The sequence below is a fragment of the Hyalella azteca genome, unplaced genomic scaffold (genome assembly GCF_000764305.2).
Source record: "Hyalella azteca isolate HAZT.00-mixed unplaced genomic scaffold, Hazt_2.0.2 contig4581, whole genome shotgun sequence".
In the NCBI taxonomy this organism is placed as follows: domain Eukaryota; kingdom Metazoa; phylum Arthropoda; class Malacostraca; order Amphipoda; family Hyalellidae; genus Hyalella; species Hyalella azteca.
In genome coordinates, this window is record NW_025934794.1 from 11,231 (window position 1) to 24,475 (window position 13,245).

A 13,245-nucleotide genomic window follows, 5' to 3' on the forward strand; every position below is an offset into this window, starting at 1 on the left:
ACTGTAGCAAATGCCTGCAGGTGCTTGGTGATCAGTTCTATAGTCAGTAAAAATCGATGTGAATTGCTGAAGTTGTTGAAGATTACTGAATGTATTTTCACTAGTAATAGAACAGACATGTGGAGAAATATTTCTATAACCAAATCCCAATTATTTGCGTTCCAGCGCTAAAGTATTTGAAGCTGAGGATCTGAACTTCATGTCATGACGAGCTACTGATCTGAGTCTTGCTTTAACATAATTGCAAATAATGAAGTTAGTTAGTGCTAAAGTGAGATGGAAAGCTCTAAAAGTAACTATCAATTGCTAGCCCAGTGCTCGGAATCTGTATCACTGTTTATCTTGCTTTTTACAGTGTCATTCTGCTTCTGTGTGAGCTTCGACAACTTTCGAATGACTAATATCTATTTTTCTACTGCTATAATCCATACCAATACCAAAGAAATAATTTTCAGCATATTGGAACAGGGTAACATCCTTTATTTAATACTTATTCTTTTTTTTTACCCACTCATTATTTCAGGCTAGATTTAAACAACTAAAATTCTTATGATTCAATTGCACGACGTTTGTATAGGTTTTTGAAAACATTATTGTCAATTATCTATCATATTCTTCACAAGTTTATGATCTGGCTGTTATTTTAAAGAGTTTTTTAAAAAATTGAATTTTTAAAGTGTATGCCATATATGGCGCACGTCGCAGTTTGGGACATGCATGCATGTACCATATATGGTGCACGTCGCAGTCAAAGTGTTAACCTGAAAACACATTTAATTTCTTGTTGAATTCATGAGACATAATTTAAATCATTAATTGCAATCAAATCATGATCATCAAATTGTTTAGTCCCTGTTCCACTTACACAAATTCTTCTGTAATTGGCAACAGTAAGGAAAATAATTCGCATTATTTTTAGTTTGGAGCTGCATAATTATGCCATTATTGGATTTTATATCTGATTCAGTAGTACTTTTTTAGGGCATTTTCTCATTTATGGAAAAATGCACTATTGTGCTTGCCATGTCCATCTGTCTGTCTGTCCATCTGTGACCACATTTTTGTCGACGAGATAATGCGCTCTCTGTGACTCACTGCACTGAGTACTGAGTTATATTTTTTAATTAGTATTGTTGATGGTACACTGTAATGAAAGCAATGTAGAAGAATGAATGCATAGTGCATATAGGATCACAGCATGGGTGGGACCCATTCTTTAAAATTGGTCAGGAGTCACTTGTGAAGGAGACAAAAGCACCCATCTTTGCAGTCAATTTCACCTGTTCTTATGGTCTTTGCCCAATTTCTTTCATAAAAATAAGGATAACTGTCAATTTTTATCCATAATTTTTAAAAATCACTTGTAAAACAATAGTTTTTACCTACACATTTTTTTTAACTTAAGCCTGATATTTCAGATTAGGGTGAGACCTACTGTTGAATCAGAAACCAGAAGTGCTAGGTATGAATCAACAACAGGCAACTAGCAAATAATCATGTAGAGCTCCACGTCTTGCTTTTTAGTGCATTTTCTCATTTATGGAAAAAAGGCGCTATTGTGCTCGTCATGTCTTCCCGTCTGTCTGTCCATGACTTCACATTTTTGTTGTCAAGAAAATGCGCGCTCTGTCACTCACTGCAGTGAGTACTGAGTTTTATTTTTTCAATTTGTTCTTCACAAATAATCTATCTGTCTTCACAAATAAATAATGTTTACCTTCCTGTTCAGAAATTAGACAGGCATGTCAAGTGTTGTTGCAAACATTGACCTTTCTTCAGAATCTCTCAAATCTATCACCAGTGATGCCAGTCATATGCAGTACATTCCATGCCACATTGAATTTGATGGGGAAGCCAATTTGAACAAATACTTCACTCCATTTGTACAAAAGAAGTTGGATGAATCCCATGAAAAATGTAAGTATACATGTAAGTATAACAATGCAAGTATATTTAAACTTATACATAAGTATAAAGAATCTTTTGATGTCTGATATCTGCTGTTCAGTTTGCGCTTATTATTTTGTGAATTATGACAACTTATTTAATCTTTAGTGTGGAGCTAGCTGGCCTCTGCATCCACCATGTATTACTCTACTAATCACTTCGTACTTTGATGTTGCAGGTTTAACTTCCTCATTCCGTGGATATCCTTTGTGTGGCAAACAAATGAAAGTTCCAGATGTAAGTATATTTCCAAGTATTTTTATACAGGAATGGAATAGTGAACTGGCATTTTTCTGCCCGTTTTGTTTAGGGCTTGGTTTGAATGATAATATTTTCCTTATTAGTTTTTGATTGCTCAATGCTGATTGCTGTGATATTTTAGTAGAGTAATTAATTGCTAATCTCAAACATTTGGTCTACTGCCAGAGCCACAGCTTTGACTGCTTAGGGAGGATTCAGTAAATTTGATACGAGATTGCATCTGCTAGAGAGTCCAGGCTTTGCTGGCTTCTCACACAATATTTATTTATAATTTTTGCGTTGTGATATCAAGCTGGTAAGAACATGCTGCACAAGTAGATGACTTTTGTGTGTTAGGAATTGTGAAAATAAATATTCATTTTGAGTGTACCTACTAGGTATTACTGGGACCCATGGTGGGAAATTGTGTTGAATATTCATGTATTGTATGTTTTGACTTGTTCATTGCTGTTCATTAACGTTTTTATGTTCAGTAATTCAGATTGCATTGCTTCCCTTGTTTCTTTTGCATATCAAGTCTGTTTTTTTTTATATCAAGTCTGTTTTTTTTTTACTCTGCAGAATTTTGTTGGTGTTGTAATGAAAGAGAGTAAAAGTGTAGAACCGGAGAATGCCAATGTAAGCAACGGAGAGGCCAGTGATGTTGTTGAGCCAACTATAAAAAACCTTAAAGGTGAGGATTAATACATTATTTCAGGAGTGTCCAGCCAGTTCCTTGAAGGATTTTGAGCCACCACAGCATTGATAGCTGATGCACCCCTCAATTGCACCCTTTTTTGTTCACAATATGGCTTCAGAAGGCATGCTTAGCTGTTTTCTGAAGCCCTAAGTAATTTCTTGATGGTGTTACCTTATTTGTGCACCTAAAATTTCTATTTCTATGTCAACATGTGGATTATTTCCAATGCCTTAATCATGGGTATTATTTTTTAACATGGTTTCAAATTTTATGGAAGGTAAAATTTTTGGAAAACACCAACTGCAAGCATGTTTTTTATTACCCACAGACATTGCCAAAATATTGAGTGTTAAAAATAATTATCAGTGGTACTAACATAGTATATAAAGCATTATTTATTAAACATTTTAGGTTTTACCCTCAATTTATTACATATATGTTGTGTAACAACATAGTTGGTGTTTGGAGCTGGCAGTATTTTTTAGCGCATATTCTCATTTATGGTAAAAATGCACTATTGTGCTCGCCATGTCCGTCTGTCTGTCCATCTGTCTGTCCATCTGTCTGTCCGTTTGTCCGTCCGTGACCTCAAGTTTTCGTCAACGAGAAAATGAGCTCTCTGTCACTCACTGCAGTGAGTACTGAGTTATGTTTTTTAATTCTGAATCAATGTTTTGTTCAGAAATTCAAAATTGCACTGAATTGAGAGTACTAATAGAGAGAAATTTTTTTAATTTAACATGAATATTTGTCTATAACACATCTCAAGTCACTGTTCTTAAATAGGCAGTTAGAAAGTATATGGGTGAGGTAAACAATCATGCCATGCATGACTTCAAAGGCTAGTCTGTCTAAATCTGGGCTTGCTTAGTCCTAGTTGAAGCAAGGATATCCATTCCATTTTAACATTTACCATGGATCAAATTTCTGAATAAAATAGAATTCACATAACTAACTGAAGGGTTGCAGTGTAGTTGCCTTGTTGCAGTGTATTATCTACTATATACAGATTTACTAATCTGAGGTTACAATGTTCATGAGAGCTACATTTTATTTGTAATGTAGTTAATGTTGTGTGTGTTTAGCATACTTTCTCATTTATGGAAAAAAGGCACTATTGTGCTCGCCATGTCCGTCTGTCTGTCCATCCATCTGTGACATCAAGTTTTCGTCCACGAGAAAATGCGCACTCTGTCACTCACTGCGGTGAGTACCGACTGAGGTTTTTTTTTTGCAGGAGTGTGTGCTTTCGACCAATTCACTTACTGGAACTGGGACAGACAGCCTGGGCACGCTGACAAATATCAGCAAGCGCTAGACTGGCTCGAGCTGTCTCTCGAGGTGAGCTGATGCAAGGCTGCTGTGAAAACCTGCCAACCTTGCGTTAGTGCATGTGGTAAATGAAAGATTTTTTATCTTGAATTTATTTTCCACTCACTCATCTCTAACTTTTTTAGCTTGAATTTAGTTTCCGCTCACTCATCTCTAACTTTTTTAGCTTGAATTTAGTTTCTGTTCACTCATCTCTAACTTTTTTAGCTCAAATTTATTTTCCGCTCACTCATCTTTAACTTTTTAGCTTGAATTTATTTTCTGCTCACTCATCTCTATCTGAAGGAATAGTGGCAAACCAGAAACTTTTTTGTTGTCCTTAGTTACTGAGCTCTATAACTAGACCAGTAAGTATCCTGGATGCCATTGTCAACTTACAGAAGATACTGAACAAGATCGTGAAGCAGATCAGCAAATTAGAATGAACTGGTTTTTAAAATGTATTTTGTTTGTTAAAATGACCTCTGTTTTCCACTATTGTCTCGGACGCACTTGCTTGTAGTTTAGTGACGGGTGTCTCACTGCTGTAGTTGCCCAATCATTCAGAAAACATTTAATAGCCTCAACGCTTAAAGCAAAGTTGTACCGTAGAAATTGATGCTCACGTAGCTGTGCTGATCTAATGTAAGCATAAGCCATTTCGGCAGATGATTAATAATTTGTATAATTCTCCTCAGTGTAGTTCGGCAAAAGGTTTTCTTTTATGCAAGTGTGATTGAAGACCAGTGCATGCTTATTATTAATAATCTTCTATTTGTTTTTTTAATGAGTCAAACAAAATTTCTTGCTGGCGCCGGGAAATCAAAAAGCAGGTTACCAAATGACATTTTAACGGATTGCGATGTTTCGAAAATACAATTTTCATTATGAAGCTGGTGAAGGTTTTACAACACTTGAAATTGAACTTCAGTCTTCAGAAATGATAGTAGTACATATCAATGGTATTGTGGATAAAATTTAAAATATTAGCTTAAAATTACTCTCAAAATGATTTCAGCGTCCGGCCAAATCCCGTAGTAGTTTGGAGGTTGATAGCTGGAGACTCGCTCTTGATAATGAGGGCCTCAGCTATCGCCAGTCTCGATGGGTCGGGGCACCGCATAACTATGCTGGTGCAGGCCTCCAATGTCGCTCGGGTGATGGTCTCATTGTGTGATTGTGAGCCTCCCGCATGTGGTTCTTAGGTCCTCTAGATTGTAGATGGCATGTGAGTCGGCGGCTTAAGGTCGTGCTTGTAAGGCTAATGTAGTTTATGTTTTGAAAAAAGTCTACAACCTTCTTTATTACATGAGAATTTATAAACATTAGTTTCCTGAAGCAGACCAGATTTTCTATAGGGATTATCATTCATTACAAGGTTTTTAATTTTCTTATTTCGTACGTTTTATAATTTCGTTATCCGTTGTGCTCTTGCTATTATTATGGATGATTGACTGTAGGACTCATTTATACACTTTGTAGCCTCTGTTCATCTGGTTTTGGTAGAAGACCGTTATGGGGGTTCCATTAAATATTGCTTGTAGTTGGTACGGTTCTCTCTCGATTGGTAATTTGATATTTCAGTGTCAACTGTTCTATTTGAAAACCCATTATTCACCACTAGAATTTGTTCACCTTACGTTGAAAACGGTTATCCTATGGTAAAAAACGCCATCCTATGTTAAAAACGTATAATTTTTTACCAATTTATCCTAACTTTACCTAACCTACATGTAGTTATGTTTGCAAAATGCAATTAATGCAATTATCTAAAATGCGGCGAATTGCTATAATAATGAAATTTCGTAGGGATGATTTATCTCATGAGGGGTTTTCTGGGCACTATTAAAATCCTCGTGGTGATCGTGCCTGTCACTACTCTGTTCTTTTCCGTGGTCGAACCAGTATAAGGTTGACCCATGAGTGCGGATGTAGTTCGTTGTTCGCCTGTGACGTCACTGATCTCAGTGACGTCACGGGCAATAATCAATCACCGAAATTCGATCAAACCAGTCAACCAATCCGTCATGGAAATGATGGGATTGTTTACGTTTCTCGATCTCAGTGACGTAACAAGAAAGCTGAACTGTTAGACGGAAATCTTTGTGGGTTAATCTTACATAGTTCATCCATGGTTCTTTTCCTATAAGTTATATGAATTTAACGTCTTTTAAGTCTTATATTATTCAAGCACGCTTCAGTTGTGCATTTTTACGTGCTAATATCATCAAAATGTGCTGTTTCTAACTTAATAATACATTGTAGTAAAACTTGATCAGCATTGTAATTTGTGAATTCGAGTTCACTAATTAGATAGCTAAGGTTTCAGTCGTATCAAAAGTATTACAAAAACTATCATCAAAATTGGCCTGTCACATCGGTGACGTACAGATTAAGTATTCCAGTTATTGATTTGAATTTAAATATGAAGATAGTTGTGACCGTTTCGCCGTGGGATCTTGACTAACCAACTAATTTACCGCAACAGAACTAATTATCTGCGGCGATCGAACGGTGACACAAGCGCGTTAATATGAAGAAAAATATCTGATAAATCTTGTGTAGCTCGAGCATCTACTACTCATAGTCGAAAACTCTCACTGGAATTTGCTTGCTATCTTATCAATGATACAATTTAGCAAACCTACTATGCAAAATTTGAGAATTATACATATTTTCCTGTTGTGATTTATCTCTTGTCTCCGGCTCATAAAAATTGAAAATACTTAGCCAGGATAGCAGTCAAAATTTGAGACTTGTCTCATATTTATAAGGCGAGTTAGCTGTCGAATTCATGGTCGAGAAACTCCATAGGCGACTATCGGGGCTGACCGCATTGATGCATGCTCTTAAGACGTGCTCTGGCCGCAGCATTGCTGCCATATAATAGGCAATTAGATCCATTGGTAATTAAAGACCACCGTACGTAGACCCCTGCCAGCTCCACCACTACAGTTACACTCGTAACCGCGCTTGGGTGGCCTGCTATAAATGATCCCGAATTCCAGTGCTCAAAATTTCGAGTTACTTCTCCGAGCACAGAACATTATTACAATTATTATCAGATTACATTACATTATTACAATTGAAATTATTAGATTGTAAGCAGGTATATACCTGCGATGTCCCTGGTAGTTCCCGTCTGTCAACAATGCAACTCACCTGCAGAACCCTGTTAGTATTCCTTAGCTTTGGCTTTGCCGTTCAGTGGCAGCGGTGCTAATCTGAGGACATTAATATAGCTTACATAGGTGACTAATAATTGAAATATAAGAACTTTGCATACAGACCTTCTGACGTTCAGTTCGCGATTGCTTGTTGCACAGCGTTTGTACACTTCAGGAGCCATACTATCAAAACTCGCTAAGTGAACGTAAGTACTTACGCTCTATTTTCTTGACTATGATTGGTGGATTTTGCTTGCAAGGCCGTCAATGATTGGCTGATGAACTTACGATCTCTTACCTTTTTTTGAAAGTATAGGCCCAGGTCTGCAATTTTCTTATTAGACTTAACATCATATATTCGTGATGCTGATTACCTCTTCAACGATTTTTCGTTGTTGAAATCTTTCAAACGCTGCATTTTAGGTTCGATGTACGAATGGCTGGTTTTGTTTTGTGTGCTCGAATTTTTTTTACAGGTATCAATAGGAAACGACGTCGCTCAAGTTTTCTTTTAAAACTATTTTTTTTGCTTATTCATGACATTTATATTGTAACTTGTACTCTATGTAACTTATTTACGATGGTTATCTTGTGATTTGACTGCCGCCTCGGCAGTACAGTTGTGCTACTCGTAGCTGAAAAGAGGAGATGTTTTTGGTTAGATCTAGGCTACTGTGAGGGACAAGAAGCTAAATTAAATTGAAGAAAAGGAGTACTTAACTCGATATTTACCACCCTTTTTAATCAAAATTGAAGATAGGGAGTAATTTACCTCCACTCAATGTATATTTACCTCGCTTCTAAGGTAAACTTTAAAATAGAATTAATTTAATTCCGCCAAATGAATATTTCACTCGTCTTTATATTATCTCAAGAGATCTAAAAACGATGTAGGCAATCACTACCATTCCTAGTAGTTGCCCGAAGATATTATTAGCGTTTAAAATGTATTAACAAGATTCACCTCAGATTAAGTAGATGCTCATATTTCATTCTTATACCGTAATTTCCGCATTTTTTTACGATCGTCACTGAATAATAATATAACCTCATGACATATTGTTATCGAACATATCCAGGGGTATATTTATATTCATGTCAACGTGAATTTCCAAGCCTATAAAATCTAATTATTGTCCTATTTTCAGATCCATGGCGACTTGCCGGTCAAGACTGAGCAGTGACTTCATCACAACGATCGTTCCTGTTGTCTGCACTTTAAAATTATATGAAAATCAGTATTGTGAATTATTTTAATTAATGTTACTTGATTTTATTCAGGTTTTTCAATTACATGCACTTTGAATAAATGAACTTAGAGGAGCGGCTGAAACTGCACCTCTTCCTTGGTGCCCTTCAGAGTTTTAGATCAAAAATAGGAGAATAATTAACAAGGGGACAAAAATGTAGGAGTATATTGTCGTAATGTGAACATTTTGACATCAAAAACCGAAGCTATCAGATGAAATTACTTACATAGGTTCCAGTAACAATAATTCTAAAATTTGAACAAATGAATTGAACGTTTTATGGAGAGATCATTAATAAATATTATGAAAAGAGTGCTTATTTTAATATAATACAAATGGGGAAAGTGACGATGGTAACTTTTTTCTAGTAAAGTGAAAGTCAAAGCATGAAATTTCTCGGACGTTGTAACAGGCACTCGAGGGATAAGTAGATACCATTGACAAAAATTCATATGAAAACGCCATCATGGAGAAGACGAGATATGTATACGTATAATATGATTAGTTTTGGATGGCAGAATTTGTTGATTTATTCGCGTGCGATTAACGACCAGAGAATTCGTTGATTTAAATTATCAAAGAGTCGGACAATTCTTCAGATGACGTTGGTAGATCGTATAATATGATGCGTATAATATGGGAATACCAGCAAAGTGACTGCAGTGTTCGAGGGACATGGAGGCTGCAAGCAGCGCGAGTTCTTCGATGAGCTGAATAAACCATACTTGATTTTTACTGTTATGTATGGACTGCATGCAAAAAATTTTGTAATAAAAACGTAACACGAATTACTCTAACCAGAGCGAGCATCACACGAGACAAGTGTAGTGATATCGTCGAAGATAAACTTTCTTTTAACACTCTACGTATCATTTAATCACTGAATAGGTTGATCATACATATATACATAGTACATATGTTCATTGCTGAGTGACTAAGTAGTAGCGTGAAAATGCTGAAGATTTCTCGACGCGACGTTGAGTGAGGCAGGTTTTTACAGCCAATGAATTATTGTTAGTACCACGACGATTGCAGGGGCCGCGATTGACAACATTAAGCAAAGTTTTTATTTAAAAAAATACGTATGAAAAACCAAGGCTTAGTAATTAAGTTGTTCATGAAACGAACATGAGACGACTTGAAGCCTGTCGGCGATCTATGCTATGGATTAAGCATGCTCTTTCCACCGCATTTCTGAGTTTTAATGAAAAAAATACTTGCCTACTTATAGGACACTCCACATTAGCATTGAACCAACTTCACACAATTTGATTCTCTGAACCTTGTGGTTTTCTAATTTTTTACCAAGATTGGTACACTTTTAAGCAATCAAATAAATACAAATAAGATATATCATGAATCTTAATTGGTCATACTTCCTCAGAGACCTACCTCCCACATGATTAAGAGTCTATGTCTGCGCTATAACACCCAGTCTTGGCATCTAAAGTAAGTGCTCTCTGATACTGGAGACAGCACAACTGCAAATGCAGCAAGCCTGCTTCTTGTTTCACATGACGACCATCATAAATAAATATTTCTAATAGACAATGTAGAAATTGGTCTCCTGGAAGCATTAGGATACTTTTTGCACTCTAACTAATGTTCAATTAAAGGCAGTTAAGGGCTGATCATGCAGCGTCTTCAACGTTTCCTGTGACATGTGCCAAGATTCCTATTTGAGGGGTAGCTTCCTCGCGTTCAGAAGTCTTATTGTCAAGTTAAATCTCCTATATTTTACTCAATGATTTACCCCTACTGGATTAAAAAAAATCTTAATATCAAGTTTTGCAGCTGTCAAACGGTACCTAGACACTATCAAGCCATCACAGGTATTTGACAAACATTTCTCAGTTGCAAACGAGACTGACAAAAATAAGTTAACAAATCTCAGGATATTTGTGCTGTGTGTCACATTCAAGATATCAGTCTGAATGTGACCAGAAAAATTGATATAGAACACCTACAACATGAAGTAATATACCGTAGGTATAAGTAAATCTAAGGTAACATAAATTAAATAAGCGACTCTAATACTGACCTCAAATATGGAAAGAAAATTAATTACGCCCATTAAGAGGCCTATGCTTAAACAAAACCTTCGCACACGAAATGATTACATTTCAAAGATTTTTGATTCCTCAAGAGTTTAGTTTACAAAAAAAAAATATAAACAAAAAATGCATATTAATGAATCATATTCAAAACTTGGCTTGTGCTATGCTTTAGCAATTCAAGATCAGTGTGAAGCAAATGATTTTATAATGTTTTGGTATTTTTTATTTTTAGTTTAGTTAAAGTGCACAAGAAAAATGTCTTGCAAATGACCTTAATTCTGAAAAAACAAAATGAACTTTAGTAAGAAACTTTAAATTTACAATAGATAGGTAGGTAGCTTTTTGAATGAAAATAATTTGAAATTGTTCAAGCTAGACAAACTTGTCATAAAATACATAATAGGAAGACATGAATGGACATTTTTGTTCTGACCAACCAGCACACATATATGATTGGGAATAGTTAAAAATTTCCATAATTTTTATGTGGACATGGCAATAGACTTTGATAGATAGATAAACACATAATTTGTTCTGAGTTAACTATAAAACAAACAAAAAAAAACAGGTATAGCTAAAATGACATGTTTACCATCATGTAGAAACTTCATCAGGAAAATAAGGTGCAATGAAGCAATCTGCATTATAAAATCCCACTTTATCCAAATTTTTCCAATCAAGCTGCATAGTTAATCAAATGTCACACATACAAATCTCTCAAAGTTTTATAACAGCTAAAGTGCTAAAGAAAATCATACTTGCACTGTCAGATGAGGATAATGTTAGACTCAACAGTGGATCATTATACCTATCTATAACACAAGTTAACAATGATAACAAAAGTGCTTCATTCCAAAAATGTCCAAAATATTATCAAAAGAGAACAAAATTATATAACTAAACCTTTAAGGCAAAATTGGGAGCAAGTCACAATTATGAGTTGATTAAGCAGAACAATATAAATCAATGTTAGGGCATTTAACAAAAAATAGCTCACTGCTGTTTGAATAATTTTTTTAAAGCTAAAATAATTTGAAATCAACTACACTGCACTAACTAATATATTTTAGAGGTAAAATAATAATATAGGCAAACAGTTCATGATATGTAAAAATTTGCTACCAATTACACAAGGTTACAGAGGAAGTTTGCTGGAGCTTGTGAGTGCACATCCAAAAACGTACAAAAATCCCAGATAGAAATTTAGACGAGCAGTCCATTTGGGAATGAGTAGCTTATCCACTCGGAAATGCTTCTCTATTTTGAATGCTTCTGATATGGTCAAAAGAGGGAGCCCAAGCCACAGTGAATACTTGAGACACCAAACTGCAAACATGATATAAGGGATGAAGAGGAAAAATGCAAAGAGCACTTCAGAGGCACTTCTGCCCAAGAGAATAGCAAGCGTCACAATCCCAACTTGCTTGTCTGATTCCATGTCTCTTGTGTTGTTGGAGTGAAGAATGGCCTCAGCATTAAGAGCCAATGGGAGGGCGTAGATGATTGTTGACCACTGAATGTGGCCAGTTTGAACCATGTAGGAAAAGAGCACTGAGATTGGACCAAAGATAATTATTATCAAGACATCTCCTAAACCAATGTACTTGAATCCAACACCTCCAGTGTACAGAAAAGAGCTTGACATTCCCCCAAAAAACACAAGTGCCAGATGTTCAAATCTTGCAGGTGATAACATGGTTAGTAACACAAAACTGGCACATCCAATGAGGTAGAGTAACGCACCTAATGTTACCACTTCATCTTTAGAGAGTATCTTATCCACTAGAGTTCTATCATCACTTTTCTTGCTATCAATTCCTTTGACATAATCAAAATAGGTATTGACCACATTGCCTGCAGCATGCACTGAGAGAGCTGACAAGGCTGTGAGGAACAAAGCAATTAGTGAAGCTGGCTGTACTTTGTGAGCAAGAGCACAGCCCAGGAACACAGGGGTGAGTGACGCACTAAAAGACCAAGGGCGAAGAGCAAACACATAGGCAGAAATTTTGTCACCCAACATTAACTTCATTGACTTCCAGCTGTTGGAGGTGAGACTAAAACTAGTTTTAGGCCTCGATGAACTGGAAGTTGAGGGTGTAGGATCCTTTTTCTGGCTTGTATTCTTGACAATCTCAGGCTGCGATGAAGTACAGCCATTTTTTATTTCTACATTCTCCATTTCATTTCAAGTTTTGATTCAACTAGAAATTAATTTAATTTTTTATCACTCTGTAAACGGATTTCAATACAGTTTAATATATTATTGCACCTGAAAATATCAGTAGCATAAATTAGTCTTATAATTAGAAAATGCTCTCTGGTAGGTTTTTTCAATAGTTGAAACTAGAATTCATGTAATTCAATCAGGCATACTACCATAAAATGGGGGTAACTTGGACCAGTTTTAGCGCTTACCTTTTTGTGGTAAATGTTCACATAGTAAATACATAAAATATATCACTTTATGGCATTTTTATGTCATCTCATGGTACATACCACTTCAAGAAAAATCAACACAATTTTTCTAAGGCAAGAATTTTTTGAGTAAAGGGTTTTCTTTTCTTAAATGT

General features: G+C 35.7%; 2 protein-coding genes across 2 annotated transcripts; one reads left to right on the forward strand and one right to left on the reverse strand.

Annotated features, from left to right (window-relative positions):
* The first annotated feature begins 1,700 nt into the window (after positions 1-1,700).
* On the forward strand, positions 1,701-8,928 carry LOC108672737 (ribonuclease H2 subunit C-like). Its single transcript, XM_018160459.2, has 5 exons — positions 1,701-1,917; positions 2,126-2,184; positions 2,770-2,881; positions 4,125-4,228; positions 8,514-8,928. Exons 1-5 carry the CDS (start codon positions 1,743-1,745, stop codon positions 8,547-8,549), a joined length of 486 nt encoding a protein of 161 aa, XP_018015948.1. The 5' UTR covers positions 1,701-1,742; the 3' UTR covers positions 8,550-8,928.
* A 2,786-nt stretch (positions 8,929-11,714) lies between these two features.
* On the reverse strand, positions 11,715-12,945 carry LOC108672735 (ubiA prenyltransferase domain-containing protein 1 homolog). The gene has a single exon (XM_018160458.2). The coding sequence runs from the start codon at positions 12,852-12,854 to the stop codon at positions 11,808-11,810; it is 1,047 nt and encodes a 348-aa protein (XP_018015947.1). The 5' UTR covers positions 12,855-12,945; the 3' UTR covers positions 11,715-11,807.
* Positions 12,946-13,245: the final 300 nt, after the last annotated feature.